The sequence below is a fragment of the Dysidea avara genome, chromosome 11, assembly GCF_963678975.1.
Source record: "Dysidea avara chromosome 11, odDysAvar1.4, whole genome shotgun sequence".
Classification (NCBI taxonomy): domain Eukaryota; kingdom Metazoa; phylum Porifera; class Demospongiae; order Dictyoceratida; family Dysideidae; genus Dysidea; species Dysidea avara.
Window position 1 is genome coordinate 18,324,108 of NC_089282.1, and position 19,177 is coordinate 18,343,284.

A 19,177-nucleotide genomic window follows, 5' to 3' on the forward strand; every position below is an offset into this window, starting at 1 on the left:
GAATGATCAACTAAATGTCATGTGTGTGTCTACCTGGCTCCTGATATAATGTTACATTTTAGACATAAAATATTTAATGTTTTAATTTCATTGAATTTACACCTAAAATATATTATCATGTGGTTCTGTAGTGGTTCAGCCTATACAGTAATGCTCTTCCCTTGTCATTGCCAATACCAAAGTATTTGCTGTCTGTTGAGAAGTCCATCACGTTACAATAATTGAGTGACGAGCGACTTGTGGGCCAGTTAGGGTACACAGTCAATGATGGTAGGTGTACCTATATGAGTAACAATGTCACAAACAACTATGGTGAATATCAAACTAACATCACCATGTTAGTGACCATCCCAAACATACAGTACATGAAACATGTACTTCATGACCTTATCAACACAACCACTTCATTATAGTGACCTTGTCCCAAACACATACTTCATAACCTCATTAATAAGACCATCTCATTATAGTGACCTTATCAAGTAGGTCCCAAACATGGCTAAGGTGTACTCAACAATTCCACCTCGTTATAGTCCCAAAAATACATAAGGAGTACTTCATGACCTCATCAATAAGATCAAGTGGCCTTGTCAGGTAGGTCCCAAATATTGCTAAGGTACACTTCATGACCCTGTGACTGTTTGGTTCCAGAGGTGGTCCTATTAAATGACAAGTCACTGTACTACATACTAAGCAATAGAAACAGTATCAGTGTGACATGCAGACACAATTCTTACCAAACGTAAAGCAGCTTTATTCCTCTTTGAAGATATAGCCAGTAGCTCACTGGTGGGGTTGAACTTCACTTGATCTACTGCAGTCGTGAGGTGCATTAAGGACTTGAGTGGAGTAGGACGAGGTTTGTGTAAACAAGAACTATCATAAACATTGACTACTCCAGAACTACACCTGTAAAAGGTGCAGTAGCTAGCTAAACACCTCGGACCAAATAATGTTTACACATACCCACAAGCAAAGTAATCACTGTTAGAAGATGCTGCTATTGCAGTACCCAGGATACAACCGTCATCTACAAATTTGTGTACACAACTTCGACTTGCCAAGTCCCAGATGTATACTTCACCGTCACCTAGGCAACATGATTTAATACGCACAACTCAACAAATCACCATGGCAACCATCATACTTCCAAATGATAACATGTGTTTGCCATCAGAAGTGAAATCAATATCACGAACACTGCCATTCATTTTGAGATCAGCCACCCACTGCTTGGTCTATTGGAAGACAAGGAAAGAGTGAAACCATCAAGGGGTTTATCCAAACACTGGATTCATGAATGACAAATACAATGTTGATCATGTGTCATAAACACACCAAGAGACATCCCAACCAGATGTTGGCTACTTATACATGCTACTAATGGGATGATACTTTGACAAGTTACAAAGAACAAGCAATACTAGGCTGGGCCATGCTTACAAGCACTCAATCACCAACACCCTTTTAGACCCAGTGGTAAATTAACCCCCCTCCCCCCCAAAAAAAAACTAGTCACACCTTTCCTTAAGTACTATTATCCCAAACTGCATTGGAAAACTCTACTTTGTGTATCGGTGGAACAATTTTGTATTGTTGATTGTGTATAATGATGTGCCCTTGTATCAATACATTGAGACATATACTTTTTTTTCACCTGACATGTTCACTTAGTCACCTACATGTATAACATCCATAAGTACAATAACAGTAACACAATGAGTTAGTTAAAGCCTGGCCTCACTAACTGCCAGTGAAATATCACCAGCAGATAGCTGTGGCTTGCCAGACGAAGAGCGTGCACCCCTCAAGCACATGATCAAGGATCTCAAGAGTGAAAAAATTAAGGTGCAGCAAAGCCAACGGATTGTTTGGTTGAAAGTCTGATGCAACTTGTCTGATAGTAAAGAAGCCAATCGCTTATAAAAAGTCGTTGCAATGGGTCCCATACCACCAGCAACGGAAAAAAACTAAAGGTATGAAAGTACCATGTTCAACCAACCTCGTCGTGTTCAACATTTTGAATACGTTCTTCGCATGCATATGTGAGGCATATACTGTAGCTAGCTAACCAGAGTAAAAAATAAAATAAAAACTATTGCTACTGTAAAAGCAAAATTCACGAAACTTTTCCCATGTACAACTTTCTTTGTCTATATTATTTGCCCAATTGAATTTTAGGTTATGGTGGGTAATTTACACATATTTGGGCTTTTATATGAACCCTTTTGAACTTAAATGAAATACTAGCTGATAATCATACCTTGGACACATCATGTACACAATACCAACCTTCTGTCTAGCAAAGAACAAAATACTCTAATAGAACACACACCTTACTGGACAGTAGAATGATGTAGCCATCAGTACCCAGGAAAGCCAAGTAGTTGTTATCCGGTGATACTTTAAAGTTTGTATAAAAATTCTCATTTCTTCCTGCAAAACAACACAAGGTTATCTCACTGTATTACAAAAGGAATAGAATTGACTTTAAAATATTTCAATTACTCCTACAATTATGGTACGCTAGAAGTTATCTATACAAAATTTTGGTAAGAGAAAACTATTACGAAAAATAAAGTTTGACTATTGGCCAGGATGACATTTAGTATGGCAAAATGATGCTGTTGATTACCAAAACTATCTAGCTAGTATATGGCACTTGGCAAAGTATAAAAGTTCCACAGCTAAAAAAATTTTTTACTACACAATAATACAAAAGATGTACCTCGTATTCCAGGAACTTTTGTCACTTTGCCAGCAGGAATGTTAAACACATGAAAAGCTTTCTTGTGATGACCGGTCATTACAATCTCATTACCATCCATTGTAAAGTGAGCCATGGAGATAGGAAAGTGTTCAATATGAATACTGTGTAGTTTAGGATTAGACTGTCCATCAACCTGTGAAAAATATACAAAATCAGGTCCATACAGTCACATATAAACAATCACGTGCCAAGTTCTTTTTAAGCATGTAGATTTTTTGTACATGACATGAACACCTTAGGGCAGGACAAACCCACATGATGTAAGGTACATAGCACTACCAATGAATATTCTAAAGGAATGGATTCTTCTAGGGCCACCATGGATGACTTTGTGCTTGCTTGACAAATGCGAAACGTATTGGTGAGTGCCATGTGTCATAATTTTCTTTCCCGCACAAACCTGACACCTGAAATAAAGTTGAACCCCATCAAACCACTACATCAAATTTTTGTGCAGTGACTTTTGCATGGATTTGCCCCCATCTCAGAAAGGCCACCAAACACAATGTTTTGAGGAGCAGCAAAACATTAATAGAGTGTACAAGTATAAGGAAAAATTAAGAATTTTAAGTTCAACTGGGATCATAGAAAAAAAAAGTAGTGAAACATGGGAGGTTGCCTACCAGTGGCAGATTTAGGGGTGGGCTCTTGACTCCCCTTCCAAATAATTTTAGTATACATGTCAATTGTCCTCTATATGTCATGAAAATCTCATCCAGTGAAGTTCAGTCTCTATCATATAAATTCCGTAATCCCAAGACTCCCAACGGCCAGCCTACATGCTAATTAATACCCACAATTAAATATATTGTATAAAAGTACACAACTAGCTGTGCATCTATGAGTAGCATTATATAATCAAACAAAATTTCTTTAACACAAACGAGTAACTTTCCTTTGATTATTGTCCAAATAGCTATATAGCCAAACTCTGTTAAATGTATAAACCTTTCAATATTCAGAGTTTGTTAGCATGTATAGCAACTACACGAGTGCACATAGGTGTGTACCATATGGAGCTGCTGTACAGGCTGTATAAAATAGTTTAGCAGGAGGGTAGCTGGAAACGTTGGCCCATTAAAAATTACAAACATCAAAATCAAGGTACCCTAATAGAACAGTCACTACAATAGTCGAATAAAAATTGTGATGAGCCCATGCTGAAATCACTTACAGATTCCATCTCAGAAGGCTTAATTTTCAAAAATTTCCTGGGGGCATGTGCCCAGACACTCCCTAGATTGGCATGCTTGTGTACTTCACACACTAAGATGTGCCTTCATTTCATTTTGACCCCACTTTTCAAAAGTCTGGACCCACTCCTGTCACCCACACCTGAAAATATACTAGTGGACTACCTCAGCTGTGGGTATAGACTGAAGAATGACACCAGGCTTATTGTTTTTGCTTGAACATGTGCTCTAAATATCAAGTACTGAAATAGCAAAGTGGCCATTACACTTTGTTTTCAGCTATGCTCAGCCCATTAAGGAGTCTTAAAAATAAAGAGACAATAGGAGAACAACCTCTCCAGTCAATCAGTCACAACAGAAAATTCGGACAATTCCCTTCAAATTAGGGGAAGCCATCATGTAGCGTCATCATGTAGCGCCATCACAAATTGACAACTTGTGCTGTCAGCAAAGATAAATGGGACACAAAGGATGACGCTGGTAAGTCCATGAAGCATGCATTATACCTACTGTGGTATGCCAAATGGCACCAGTCGGGCTGAAGCGCCATCAAACAGTGAAAAATCAAGCCAGCCGTTATCAAGTTATGCATGTCTGAAGGTATCAGTCAGGCAGGCAGGCAGGCAGGCAGGCAGGCAGGCAGGCAGGCAGGCAGGCAGGCAGGCAGGCAGGCAGGCAGGCAGGCAGGCAGGCAGGCAGGCAGGCAGGCAGGCAGGCAGGCAGGCAGGCAGGCAGGCAGGCAGGCAGGCAGGCAGGCAGGCAGGCAGGCAGGCAGGCAGGCAGGCAGTCAGGCAGGCAGGCAGGCAGGCAGTCAGTCAGACAAATTACTTTTTTTGCATATTTGAAGTGTGGGGAAACTTGGGATCTGAGGGTGGAAAAAGGGTCTAAAATACAATGATTAGAAAGGAGGCATACCTTTTTGTAAAATAGAATTAAGCCATTCGGTAAAATAGCAGAATCCTCTATTAATATTCTTGATTACATCAGAATCATTCCCCTGACATGGTCGTGGCTTAAGATGTCTTGTTCAAACAGAAGGTTGCAGGCTTCTAGGTACTCCAGGGTCTCTGATGCTATTCCGGCATCTGCTGGTGGAGGCTCTTGGTTAGTGTAACAGTAGAGCTCTTGCTCTTGCTATTGTTTCACACAGTGAATGTAAATACTGATCCTTACTTGCATGATCTTTGCGGGATGAACATTCAACTTGGTCCACACATCACACAGAATATGAGTCTCTTTAAGCGTTGGAACCATTCTGGCTAAATTCTGCTTTGCTCATTGTGGCTCCTTTGATACAAACCATCAACAGCTTTCCATCCAAATGTACATTTATCTGTTTGTTGAAACTTTTTGGAGCCACCTATCTTAGGACATTGACCATGTTCTTCAACTACATTAAATAGACATACACACATGCATACTGCATGTACCTGGGTGAAGACAACTGAAACAATATATACGATGTGGAGGGTTGAATGGATTAAGCATCCGTGGCTTCACTTCAAACTTGTCTTCTACATCCCTTATTGAATATGCACCATGGCGACTTTGATCGTTGCACTGTTGGAAGAACCCCGATCACACAACAGAATGCTTGTTTCTAAGCCACGGAATTGAAACAGTTGAACTGTTTCCAGCACACAAGCCAGTACAAACTTGCTGTCAACAGAAGGAGCACATGTGTCCAACAATGTCAAAGCTGCTTGTGAGATCTCTCTGAACTTGTGGCATGACTCCCAGGGGTGGATGACAGTTGGAGTGGAGTGATTATCAAAACTAGCAGCCGTGCACCACTGATCAGTGCATGTGATATCACAAAAGAAAATTCCAGAAAAAGACCACTCACATTGTCTTCAATATCTTTCAAAAACTCTTCCTGGCATTTGATTGATGCAGTTGATCAGACATAGTTTCCTGAGCCAGAGCTGCCGCTGTTCGCTTCAGATAATTTCATACCAGTCATTTCCAGAGTGCAGCTACTGTATATTCATTAGTAGAAACCTCTTCTTCCTCGCACTTGATATAATCGGCCTGGTAGAAACATGACTGCTTAATCTTGTCAGCATTCAATCCATAAACTGCCCAGTGCGGTTGTCTCTTGACGTGTTAACTTTCTGTATTATCACCATGATTGTTTACATAAATATATGAGTAAAACCGGAAAGACTACACGAGCTCATTTTTTATGGTGCATATTGAAGTTAGATACTCTCCTCTTTATTATTTACGTGTATGACATTGTAAACTAGCCAGACTAATATCCTACCAGTTGTTTCTATATGAACACTTACTGATAGTCTGACACAGAAAATTGAAGCAACAACAACACAGACGGAATGATGGATAACGTGCATGACACTGTCAAATGCTAAAACTAGCCAAACTAATCCTACCAAATCGTTCTACGACTATTATTATGACTAGGGCCGAAACGATCATGGTTTTTTTAGTATTTGAGTACTCTCTAGAGTTAACGATCGAGTACTCACGAATACTAGTTGCATGTAGTCATACCCATTTGACATGTTTTGTAGCAACCTTTAACAATTTACAGCTTTTCAAGTAACAACAATGATACACACACTGTATTAATGTACTGATGTTAGTGTCCCTGACAAAAAATTATGCCAATCAAACTCTACAGCCTTCATTGTGTCACTCCTTGATGACAAATACATCATGTGAGCTGGGTCATGTGATCTCGAGTACCAATTTTGCTATCTGAGTACCAAATCCTTAACAAGTACTCTTCAAGTATTACTATTGGTTTCAACCCTAATTATAACAACTTACTGATACCTATGCTTGTTTGTACAAAAAATACAGTATATACTCGGGGAGTGCCTCAAGGCAAGTACAGCACTCGGCTTCACATCATAGCCTCTAAACACATACCCTTGTGCTGTATTTTCCCACACATGCAGTAAGGATAAGCTATTGTGTAGGCAGTTAATTGATAGAACAATGAAGTTAACAATGTTGTGGTCACTGAGCATGGGGGCTGTTTACAAATTGTGGTGAGACGATATGGCACCAACCACAAATATTCAATTCGAAAGACAAAAAGATACTATTGTTCTTTAGGCTTGGCTATAGAAATAACAATGAGTAAGCTGGTACAAACACTGTCACTTAGCTAAGGTAGTGTCTAGCTAGCTGTGTACTACACTTAGAGTGAAGTGTCTACGCAAATCCTTAATAGAGCAGTCACCTAAAACCACCTTAGAAAGCAGACTTGGTCATACTCAGAAGAAACTTGGTCATACTCAGAAGAGACTTGGTCATACTCAGAAGAGACTTGGTCATACTCAGAAGAGACTTGGTCATACTCAGAAGAGACTTGGTCATACTCAGAAGATTTATTATCAATCACTGAGCTCAGATAAATGGTGGTATTGCAGTAAAAAAGGGTCTAGACAAAATTTTGGGACATTCAAAAATTTTACACGATTTGTTCATCATCATATTATTCTTTCTTTCACAGGCAGCTTGGAGATAGCAAAATTAAGGAAAAAAATACTATATAGCGATGCTTACTGAGTCCTTCTGCATGTCCATTACCACTTTATTAACCCATATTCCACAGATCGTCATCCACCCTCGAGCTCAGTGAATTTCAAAGTTCTTCTTGGCCATTGCCGCATCTCCACATGCTTATTAGTTATAATGACTAAAATTCCCTTTTCACCACACTGCAGTGTTAGCTGACTAACTTAAGCTGGAGTTCAATGCTTTATCAACACTTCTCAACCTTGGAAGATTGTGTATAGCGTCTCTGGTAAGCAGTTATTAGAAATTCCACTGCAATCTCTATAATGAACCACCACTGTAGTTCATGATAATTGTGATGTTGTGACATCACATGCAAATGCGTATTAGACCCTTTCATGTTTATTTCGAAACCAAAATCCTAATATCACACATCACTAATACGAGGGCGTGAATCATGCTCGCATATTTATTTATGCATTAAATATCATCACTTCTCAATTATCGTGACATTATTGTATCGTGAATAATACTTCAATCTCTATAGTGATAATGAATTTTCTACTATTGCTCAGCACCAATAATTGTGATACGTTACATCCTACAATCGTTAAAGTAGCACAATTCACAATTGCTCAGCCCTAAGTATCACTATGAGCCAAATACATACTAATACTTTGAGTAACAAAGTATGCTAACAACAAAAAATTATTGCATACGAGAAAGACTATTAATTTTTGTTTCCACATCTGTAGTCTCAACACAGTATCGGTTAGCCGGATGCTGTGCCCTCATTAAAAAATTGTTATTAATATCACCAGGGTGCTGCATTGCAAAATCTGGATCAACACACATTGGCATATATATCTGAGGAAGAGTAGATGGGAAATCACAAAACATAATAATTGGCTTTTGAAGTAGTGAGCAAGTTTCAGAGTATAGGCAATCCAGGAACCACGACAACTATTAGCACTCACTGAGTTATCATCACTTCTAATACACCGAATCATGTTGAGGAGCAGTTTACCTTCTTCACAGTGACGTATGGAGCATCATCATCACAATTAATGTGATACATTACGTTCATATTTCTAATGGAAGCATTATCATTACCTACTGCATGGAAAGCAATTCCAGTAGCACTTCGCATTCTTTGAATAGTTTCTGTACAGTTAACTGGATCTTGACCAAATAAAACACAATGGACTTGATCAGGAGTTACCTGGCTCTCTGCATAAAACACCTGTTTCATCCACTGGCAAGGGAAAATCTCGGCGCCCTCTTGTAACTTGTGAAGTTGAATAGTAACGGCAAGCCAAGCTTCCCAGATAAAATCATCTCTCCATGCCTCTGGTAAGCATTTTAAGACAACAACTAATGCTATTATTGCCTTTATGCTTGTAACATTACCAGAAAAAACAGTTTCTTGTAAACGCAACTGTAGCTGCACATTATTAAAACGCCCGATTGAAGAAAATGAATGCCAGCCAAAAGGGTCAGTCACTTTAACAGACAAATATTGTCCATCATTATTCTCAATATGGTAGTTCCTTGTACAGCATACCTGAGGGCATCAATTAGTGGCTGTGAAATGTTGACCTCCAATTTCAATTTATTCATTTGCGGTGACAATTTGTCCGGTAGTGAGGAAAGATTTTCGTTTAACAGGGGAAAATTAGCAGTCAAATACTCAAATATTCATTCAGAAAAGTAACAAAATTTTCAGGTGGGTTGGAGTTGATTGTACCTACTAAGAGGTTGTGAGCTGCTATAATTTCCATGCGCTCTTCATTGTTTTCCCCAAAAACAACATCATTATTATCATTTTCAAGTCGAACATTGGGCAGTGCTTCAAGATATCTTATTATTCGGGGCCACTCCATTGTAGCAAAAAATTCCAAGCACTATGTATACTATGATTAAAATTGTATGAACCTCAGTTCACTAATCACTACTAAATATAAAATATCACCGTGCCTCTCCTTACCACACTAGTGTCAAATGTGCACTGGTAACTAGTCCCACCAAATATGTAACATACTAAATATGGAAATATAAAACCAAATAAGGAAAAATGCATCTGTCAAAACAGGATGTTCTAGGTTATGACACTTTACATACTTTACATACCTTTCGTATGTCTCAAGGGAGTAGGTATAAACAGTGGACCCAGACCAAACCAGATCAGGAGACCCACGAGGGTCCAACTTTTTTTGGAATTATATACACTTCATAATATTCTACACTTGTACTAGGTAACTGTGCAAGTAGTCTTGCATGGCCAATCCACTTTTCCTCGTCACAGTCTCACACGATGTTTATACCATAGATTTTATACCAATTAGAAATTAGCTATAAGTGCCTCTGAAAAAGTATCTAACTGGCCCGCTGCACAATGAATATCCTAGTCTATTATGTCTCCTAGCTACAGTACTACAGTTTAGAAATAGTGTGCAAACAATTATTAGAGGAAAACAGTACTAAGCCTCATAGCCGGCAAGTTTCAGCCTGGGAATTCTACAACCGGACCTCATACAACACGGTGCATTTTCACAATGTTTCTAAACTTTAGTAGCTAGGCAACATAATAGACTAGTATGCTCATTGTGCAGCAGGCAAGTGGCCTATAAATGCATTCAGCTCCAGACACTTTTTCAGAGGCGCTTATAATTTCTAAGTGGTATAAACATCGTGTGAGACACTGTAATGGGGAAAAAGTGGATTGGCCATGCAAGACTACTTGCAGAGGTACCTAGTACAAGAATAGAATACTATGAAGTGCATAAAATATCAAAAAAACTGGATCCTCGTGGGTCCCCGGGTCCTTGGTCCCCGGGTTCACTGTTTGTACCTACCCATCTCAAGGAACTGCAGCAAAGGGTGCTTATGAAGAATGTGCATACGTGATGCCTGAACAGTAAAGTTAGAGTGTCAAAGTTATATCCCAGTAATTCCATATGTCAAGTTTACATAAAAAGTAGCTACTAGTAAGGTGTTGATACAAAGTAAGATGTTAAAAAAAAAAACATCACAAAAGTCACTAACCTTAGTGGGACATACAAGCCAATTGTACACTGTAGAATATCTAGTTGTTGACACTGCCAATAGCTAATAAGATGGAAATGAGAGTATCAAATGCCGTATAGTCCTGATCATTAATTCTGTGTGGCGTGTGTTTCCTTTCTGCAATAAGTGTAGCTGCATGGTGATGAATGTTTCAGAATATTTGAAGATCAATATCCTACTGAACCAGCAAATCACTGAAGACACACAGCTCTTGCTGGCTTAGAAGTTGAATGTACGCCCTTATATCTGGAATGAACTTTGTGGTTAAATATGAAAGTATACTATCCAGTCTACATTACGCAGAAAGAAAGTCATATACATACCTTCATCTTTTACAGGACTATATGGTAATAGATACTCTCTTTTACATAATATTAACTCTTGACACTGCCTTACTAAAAATGCTGTGCATGCACAGGTAACATGCATTTTCATGAATAATTAGCAACACAAGAATTACACATGCATGTGAGGTATCATGTTTCGTCTGTCAACAGTGATGAGCTTTATCCGAAATTATTTCACAGACATAAAAATGGCTGCTGTAGTGTGGGTACATTTGTAAAATTTGCATGGGCGACTATGGGAAGAAACTTTTTGAATGGCAATATCTCGGCCAAGAAGGAAGATATTGAGCTCTAACTAGCAGGTATGGCTACAATAAGACATTACAATAAGTGAGTAAAATCGATTTTCGGTTGATTTTCAAAACAACGCTAGATTCCTATTCTTTCAGCTAATTCATAACCATACCTGCTGGTTAGAGCTCGATATCTTCTGTCTTAGCTGAGATATCGCTGTTCAAAGATTTTCTTCCCATAGTCACCCATACAAATTTTACAAACGTCCCCACACTACAGCGGCCATTTTATGTTTGTGATGTAATTTCGGATAAGGCTCATTGGCACAAAACATTAAGGTCACATGACCAGATTAATGATGCTCACTTATTAGATTAGTGCACCGCTGGTTTCCTGCATGACCTACATAAATCCAGTGTAATTTTACATCTACTTTTGGATTCAGCTAAGCACCTTGGAAGTATTGGGTGGATTCAGCCCAAAAATGTCTTCAGTGTCACTGAAATGCTTCCAATAAGTTGCTACAGTGTACAAAGCTAAATTCAGCCTGACAGGTACTATGCCATAGCCCATATCAATCAGTTACTAATATAGCTTTAAAGAGTTTTAATGAAAATTGTTACCAGATTTAATCTCAGAATAATCTAGACTCACATAGATTTAAGTGCGTGCAACAGAAAATTTGGAAACCTATCACCAAAATTCCTGGAGCTTCCCTTGCCAGTTGTCCTACTTTAGTGATATACAGTCTGTCAATAGTATGGCCATGACCGCCCACTTGAAATATATACCATGATGCTAAATGCAATTTATGTTGACCTCCTAAGCATGTCCATTAGTATAGATATCAGCAGGTGTAAATATACTAATGGACATGCTTGCTGTCTTAGTTAACCTCCTTAGAGCTCGTATTTTTTTTGTTTATTTACTTTTTTGTAACATGTTATGTATCAGAAAGAATGATGCTAAACATATCTAACTTTGCACCAGAATATATGTCCCAACCACCGATCACTGAAAAGTGAAATGGCCGCACGACATCTGGTGTCCTTTGGGAGGCATTAAAAATGTATTGAAGCCTATGAGACTAAGCTTTGCAGGAGCCCAAACCACACTGTTCATTTTTATTAGAAGACAGTAGTTTAATATCAACCACTGTACTTCAATGATGGCATCAAAATTAGAAAGATATGCCTTCAGTTGTTGTGATTGAGAAATCAACAACTGGTAGTAATATATATCTTACGTTTTACAGTCTGTACATATCTTTCCTGAATTATTGTATTATTACTGTTATAAGCATAGAGGATTGCTACGCAACAAAACATGGCCACTAACTTACTGTGATGGTTGATGGAATCACACTGATGAAAGACGGTCTATATTTCCATAATGAAATACCATGTAGCATCCCCAGCCTTTTACAAACGTAGTAAGGATATTTCCTCTCTAGGTATAATTTCTACATGTTGAAAGCAAAGTCACTAGCCGTTTTACAATCAATTCTTTCTGCTTCACAACACATTGAATCTTCACAAACTATACACCATTGTGATACTGACAACCTGAAGATCACATTTTTCTCACAATAAAACTAAACGGCACAGTTTAGGGTCCCGTGAAAGTTTCTTACCTCACTTCATCTACGTCAATACATTTCAAAGGACACTGGATGTTACAAAATCACAATTATTATGTAACTACCATATTCCTTAGTCCTTACATGAAAGTGGTCTATTGACACCATGCAGTCAGTGGGACACAAAGGAGGACAAAGGTACTGTAAGTTCATGATGCATGTATTGTACATACCATGATAATAGATATGCCTAAATCACGAGCAGGCAAAATAGTTGAGAGATGGAGCTATGTATGTGAAGTTTAAAGCATGAAACACACATGGATGCCATTTTTGGGGTATGGAGGCATGCCCCCAGATCAGATCTTAAACACTCTGAGACATGCTTTTAGACTATTTCTATGTTGATACAGGTAAACTAAAACAATACAAAAATATGACCGTTCTATTTGAATATTTGACTGCTCTATTATCTGCAGCCATTTTTTAACCACTGCTTTTGAAATTTTCACCTTTGCTTGTTAAAAATCACACTATTTTTGTACAAGCTTGGCTGCTATAGGTTAAATTTTTGTATTTGCAAGTTCCAAGCCAGCCTGTATTCTACAGGAATAACAGAACAAGTAGAGAAGGGAACCACTCGTGGTGGCAATGGCAGGAGAGAGTACTGACTAGTTTTGCACGACAACTCTTACACATTCTACAACAACATAATATATTCTCTTCCTTACTATAAATAGGGTAAGTATTTCTAGTCTAATAGACACAAAGTTAAGTTACTAATACAGTTGGACTATAATGGTGAAGGTAAAAATTCATGCTGATTGTCAAGGTTTGTGCAATTTATGGTGTCCATTGCACAACTACGGTTTGAGTAGAACTTATGACAGAGTATGTGTGACAATGAAACATTACTTAATATATATATATATATATATATATATATATATATATGACCATTTCAGCGAAAACCCGTCTAGTTTGCACAAACATGTTTTTAACATTTTTTGCATGTTACAAAGAAAATTTTACGCAAGTTTTAATCGAGCCATTACTCAGGAAAGGAAGTCTTAAATCGGCTAAACCTATATACAATCTTATTTGCCTACTCATGGGGAGTTTGAAATCTTTGTTTCATTTCTATAGCCCCAATGGTTTGCGTGTCATGTGTTTGTTTACACATAAACAAAATCGTTGTTGTTTCTTCAATAAAACTACCTTTATACGCCTATGTGCAAGTGACAATTCCCTTCAAATTAGGGGTAAAAACATTTTCTTCCAATTAGTGACTGCAGGGATAAAAGTATACTTTGGTTAATTAGCCAATCCATGGTGAACATAGCAAGCAACTTTGTAGACTAATCCAAATGGAAGTGATGGCTGCAAATGTAAGCACCTGTAGTTCATTTTTAGTACAGTCACCGTACAAATCGATTTCCTAGCTCTTCCTACTGTCTAGCACTGTAGTTCCAAAACTACTCACCATAATCGACTGAAATTTTGGTGAACCATTCCTTGGATAATGCAGATAATGCTGACAAAACAAAAAGAAATTTGGAAGTTGTACGAACTAGACGGGTTTTTGCTGAGATGGTCACATATTATATAAGTACTTTAATGTGAATACTTCACTTTATACCAAGTACAAAAATTCAACAAATACAGTGCAACTACAAAACAAGAGGCTACTATATTATTAAAAACAGCACATTATGCACCTCTGATATTAAGACACACGGTACAGTGTGTTGTGTAGCAAGAAAGCTGGCACGCCACACTGTAAGTATAGTGACAGTAAAAAAGAAAATGTGATTTCCAATGTATGGTCCTTTCTTCAAAGCATCCCGGCTTTTGCATTATAGCCATCCACCAGGTAGAAAGCAGGTCACACTCCAAATTTGATTAAACCATTCCTGAGATATGAGCAACTCAATTAGTGATTTTCCTTCTTTTAACGGGCTTAGAATTTAATTCTCTTCTTTTTGCACACTTTACAAAAACTACTATAAATGTGAACCACTTACTTGATTGCCTTAAAATTTGATGCATATGGACAGTGTATGAAGGTGAAATCACACACAATGCTTGGTGCTAATCAAACAAATAGTCACTTTGTTATGGACAACTAATAACATTACAAAGATCAATTTTATATCACGGCCATACGGTAAATGGCTTATGAGAATAACTTTTAATAAGTACGTTTATGGTTTGTGTATATATAAACCATTCAAATGCAAACTTTATTGGCTCAAATAAAATTAGAGAAACAGCTACAGAGTTATAAGTAAAATGTAGAATCGCACAACTATAATACTCCAATAGAACAGATACCAAAAAATGAAGGAAAAATGCCAAAAAAAGCTGTACAGGGTTTGAATCATACCTAGCACCCAAACCCTTACCACTATTGTCATTGGCAATAAACAGTTTATTTCTACCTTATGAATTTAAGTCCAGGATTTTAAATTAATCTACATAAAAGCAAGTTGATAGATGTTATGTACCAATGGAAAAAAATTATTCTAGAACACTCTATGAGCGTTGTATTAGAAGACCTCAAAACATGGACATTCTATTAGAGTATTACAAAAATAGAATGTGTAATTAGGGATCATGGGGATTATCCAGATACGTAAATCACTTATCATAAATAAGATAATGGATTTGCTTATTGAGATAATAGTAAATCTTTGTAATCTATTGTAAATCAACCTGAAAAACTTGCGGAAATGTGTTAAACTACTTGGGGGAAGTGATAAAATTTCTGACTTAACAACCAGTACTATGTAGTGCTGTGCGATAATCGTGAATAATGAAAAGTTATTATTGTTACCGTAGAAACTTTCATTATCACATTATTGTGATAATAGTAAATTTCCGGATACTACTGTAAAATACATGTAGACAACATGAAATTACAATGTTAGGTACAAATGTTTTTTTTTTTTTTGTCATGATACTGGCTTCCAAATATAGCTATAAAGCAAGCACAACTGCACTGAAGGCTGCAGCACATGTTGCTGTAGACCTTCAGTGCTGGTCACGGTAAAGTGTTAATAATAATAATAAGTAGTAAAATGATAAATTTATAGAGACGTGACACTTACAGTATCTAATTGGTATTTACATGTGTAGTCAAGTATTGTGATAATCGTGATGATCGTGACAATGAGGTGCATTATTGCAATGAAAACAAAAGTCATTATCACACACCCCAAGCTACTAGTCCTATGTTGTCACATCATTTGCTTATCAAGATCAAATGATTGTCACTTATATAGGTTTTATTATTATCACATAGCCCTACTTCCCTTTCAATATCACCCAAGACCCAGCCTTTCTTTTCCTTCAAAGCAGCTTGGTGGAATTAGTTAGCATAAGCAAGCCCAATTTATAGAATTTTTAAAAGTTTCTATTTTCTACTACCTGACTAACTGACTAACTTTCCTTCAGCCAAACATAACTCAACTATGATTAATGATACAGACTTGATTTCTTCACTGTTTGATGCCACTGAGGCCTGAGACGCTTTTTCTCCAACCACAGCAGCTACAGTGCATGCATCATGAACTTAATTACCTTTGTCTTCCTTTGTGTCTTATTTCTTTTTCCACTGCCTCGAAGGCATTGATTTGTGGTAATGTGCGGGGGCTTCAGTGCAAGCTGGCTGTTGCTGGAATCATTCTTATAATTTCTGTAGCAAGTGGATCATTGCAGCAGCCCTTCTCACACTGTTCTTTGTTTAGAACATTGTATAACGGGTAGAACATATCTGAAAATAAAGCGGAATAGCTGTTCGCTTTCAAGTATTTGATAGTTAAGCACGCTATGCGTGGTTCACCACTGATTGTTACAAAAAAAAGTATACAAACACGTATTATAAATTGTATATTTGAGTAGGGATCATAAAAATAAAAGTAAGGAAACAAGGGAGGTCATCTACACCTGTATAAAATAGGAATTAAATGTCTACTGGTATATAGCTGCAGGTGACCTCCCTTGTTTTCTTGTATGAACTAGCTCTACCCGAAATTACGTCACAAACATAAAATAGCCAACAATAGTGGGGGGACTTTAATGTTTTTGTTCTCAGCTGAAATATGACCTTTCAGAAATTTTCTCCATAGGCATCTGTTCTCAAAAATATTAAAGTCCCCCCACTATTGATGGCCATTTTTTTTTGTTTATGACGTCATTTCAGATAGAGGTCATTTTATTTCTATGATCCCTACTCAAATATAAAATTTCTTGTGTATTAACAACTTAAAAAGTGACAGTATATCTTAATATATTCACAGGGCAACAAATGTACCTGAAAGAGATCCAATGACTTGTGGTAACCAGCAGTTAACATCACATAAGCAGAAGGGTGAAACTCAAGAGACTGGATAACTGCATTAGGTCTGCAGCCCCTGTTGGGATCCTTCAGTTTCTTGATGTCCACAAATCCTTGAAGAAGATGAGATTGACGAGTGGTGTCCACCACTTGACCAACTTGTCTTAATATGTCATCATCTTCATCTTCACTACTACTAACTGGATCACTGGAAGTGCCTGAATACCAAACATGATATGGATAATACACACTACACGCACTCATGCATGCAAACACAGGTAACCTCACCATAATATTTCTTCTTTCTACTGGATTGAGGCTTAGCCCAGTCAGGTTGCCTCGACAACTTCTCAAATCTAATAAACACATACGTGCATGCAATAAAGGTGACATTTATTATTCCACTCACTGTGATCTCAGACGAGACTGGAAGGCTACTCCACTAACTGATTTCTCCTTCTCTGAATGACGCAGTTTCTTCAACCGATCCTTAGAAGAAATGTCCACACTATAAAAATATTTTAGCTCTCTTCACAATGAGTAATAAAATCACATTCTTGTTGAAACATATGGACAGCATATACTTCAGGAGCTATATATATACAAACTATGGTTGTAGTAATAGTAAATCACAGAATACAGTAAAGCCTCACCAGTCTGTGTGCTTACCTGACTGTCTCATCATCATCGTCCACCCAAACTGATTCTCTTTGCAGATCAGAAGTGTCATATTTATCAGGGGCTTCATCCTCACTTATATCTTCACTCTCAGAACTCTCACGTGCGCGCTTAAACGATACCTGTCCTCCAAACACCAGCTCCTCCAATGCTTTTGATGTCACGTGATCCGGGTCTTCCGTGGTACCACTTACGCCCACCCCAGATAGTTTTCTATCATATAAATATCCACCATCGTCCGCTAAACTATCTTTAGACTTCTTTTTCTTAATTCTACTAATCATTGTTTCAATAGACGATCACCATACACATAATCCGTTTATTATCGTATACCAATCCGTTTACTCGTCTACAATGGCTAGACTCTATCATGTAGGGAATTCACCACTGGAAGATGATTCGAAGGTGTTGAGGTATGTAGGAATTAGAAATATCACGGAGACGGATAAGATAGATGAAGAAGATATAGTATCTAAGGATGGTACCGTGATTGGGGTGAAGAACCGCGTGAGGGCGGGGCTGCAGCACTTTGAAGGTCACGTGCAAGAGGTATGAACAAAGGAACCTCAATAGGAAAACTGGAAAGATTTCAAGTCTAGCTCCTCTGGAAGAAATTTAGCAATGCTTTATTAAAGAAATTGAGCTGTAGCCACTATAGATCCTGTATGATGCAGCAACAGTAATCATGCTTCACCAATCAAACTACCAGTACCTTTTGGTGTATAGTAGCTAATCCATTTATCTTAGAGACTTTAATATCTATGCTTATAAATAACTTTTGTCCATTAAAATATCAATTACAACAGTTCCACTTTCATTATGGAGTTTCATATAGGAATAATAGCAAGAGTTAATAATAGTGGAGGGCTCCACTTTTATTAACTCTTGACAATAGTTATTAAAGCATTGCTGTGTGGATAGGAACTTTGTCCCCTGTCACATTTCTGAAGTTGTATCTAACCAGTTCTTTATACTGGATGAGTCAAATTAATTGCACTAAATCATTTTATCTGTAGAGATCACGAGAAGATGGACAAGTGGTGGTATACACAACTAGTTTTAAGGCAGTGAGGGGTCGGTATGATCTGTGTAAGAAAGTTGTGCAGACATTGCATAACCATCGAGTTAAAGTTGATGAGAGAGACATCTTATTGAGCCAGCAGTATCACACTGAACTGAAGGAACGACTGAATGAGAAAATTAGTGTTCCCCAAGTCTTCATCAATGGACAACATATAGGGGTATGGTAGAGTTGTGAGGATAATATCACCGTATGACCATCCCTAAACAAATTCTAATTTGGTCCCTATTCTTGCTGGCACTGCCCCAAATTTCCTTGTTTGAATTTATAACATCTCTCCTTGAAGGCCACTTCGAATAAATTTCTGTTTCCCATCCACCGCCCATATCCAGTTACTGTCAGCTCTGAATATTCCATTATTCCGTATCCTTCCAATATTTTCTGCATTCTGTACAGGCTCA

The 19,177-nt window shown here is 37.8% G+C and overlaps 2 protein-coding genes across 2 annotated transcripts in view; one reads left to right on the forward strand and one right to left on the reverse strand.

Annotated features, from left to right (window-relative positions):
* Positions 1–18,048, reverse strand: LOC136239447 (U3 small nucleolar RNA-associated protein 18 homolog). The gene is made up of 10 exons (XM_066030188.1): positions 17,687–18,048; positions 17,427–17,525; positions 17,306–17,373; positions 16,994–17,235; positions 2,729–2,903; positions 2,336–2,436; positions 1,148–1,238; positions 967–1,090; positions 738–909; positions 1–280 (listed from the first exon to the last, which is right to left on the reverse strand). The coding sequence occupies exons 1-10, from the start codon at positions 17,977–17,979 to the stop codon at positions 116–118; spliced, it is 1,530 nt and encodes a 509-aa protein (XP_065886260.1). The 5' UTR covers positions 17,980–18,048; the 3' UTR covers positions 1–115.
* The window catches only part of LOC136239449 (glutaredoxin domain-containing cysteine-rich protein CG31559-like), a 1,933-nt gene continuing 763 nt past the window's right edge, over positions 18,008–19,177 (forward strand). Inside the window, exons 1-2 of the mRNA XM_066030189.1 lie at positions 18,008–18,244; positions 18,712–18,936. Coding sequence (XP_065886261.1) covers positions 18,050–18,244; positions 18,712–18,936 — 420 coding nt within the window. The 5' untranslated portion in view covers positions 18,008–18,049. The remainder of the gene's footprint in view (positions 18,245–18,711; positions 18,937–19,177) is intronic.

Bases quoted from the DNA above. Each gene is read 5' to 3' on its own strand.
- LOC136239447 (XM_066030188.1), bottom strand. From the start codon at position 17,979: ATGATTAGTAGAATTAAGAAAAAGAAGTCTAAAGATAGTTTAGCGGAC. The intron at 2,437-2,728 runs GTACATCTTTTG...GTTGTTTTGCAG, and splicing joins AAAAGTTCCTGGAATACGAG to GAAGAAATGAGAATTTTTAT. The intron at 1,239-2,335 runs GTGTGTGTTCTA...GTCTTCCAATAG, and splicing joins TCATTCTACTGTCCAGTAAG to ACCAAGCAGTGGGTGGCTGA.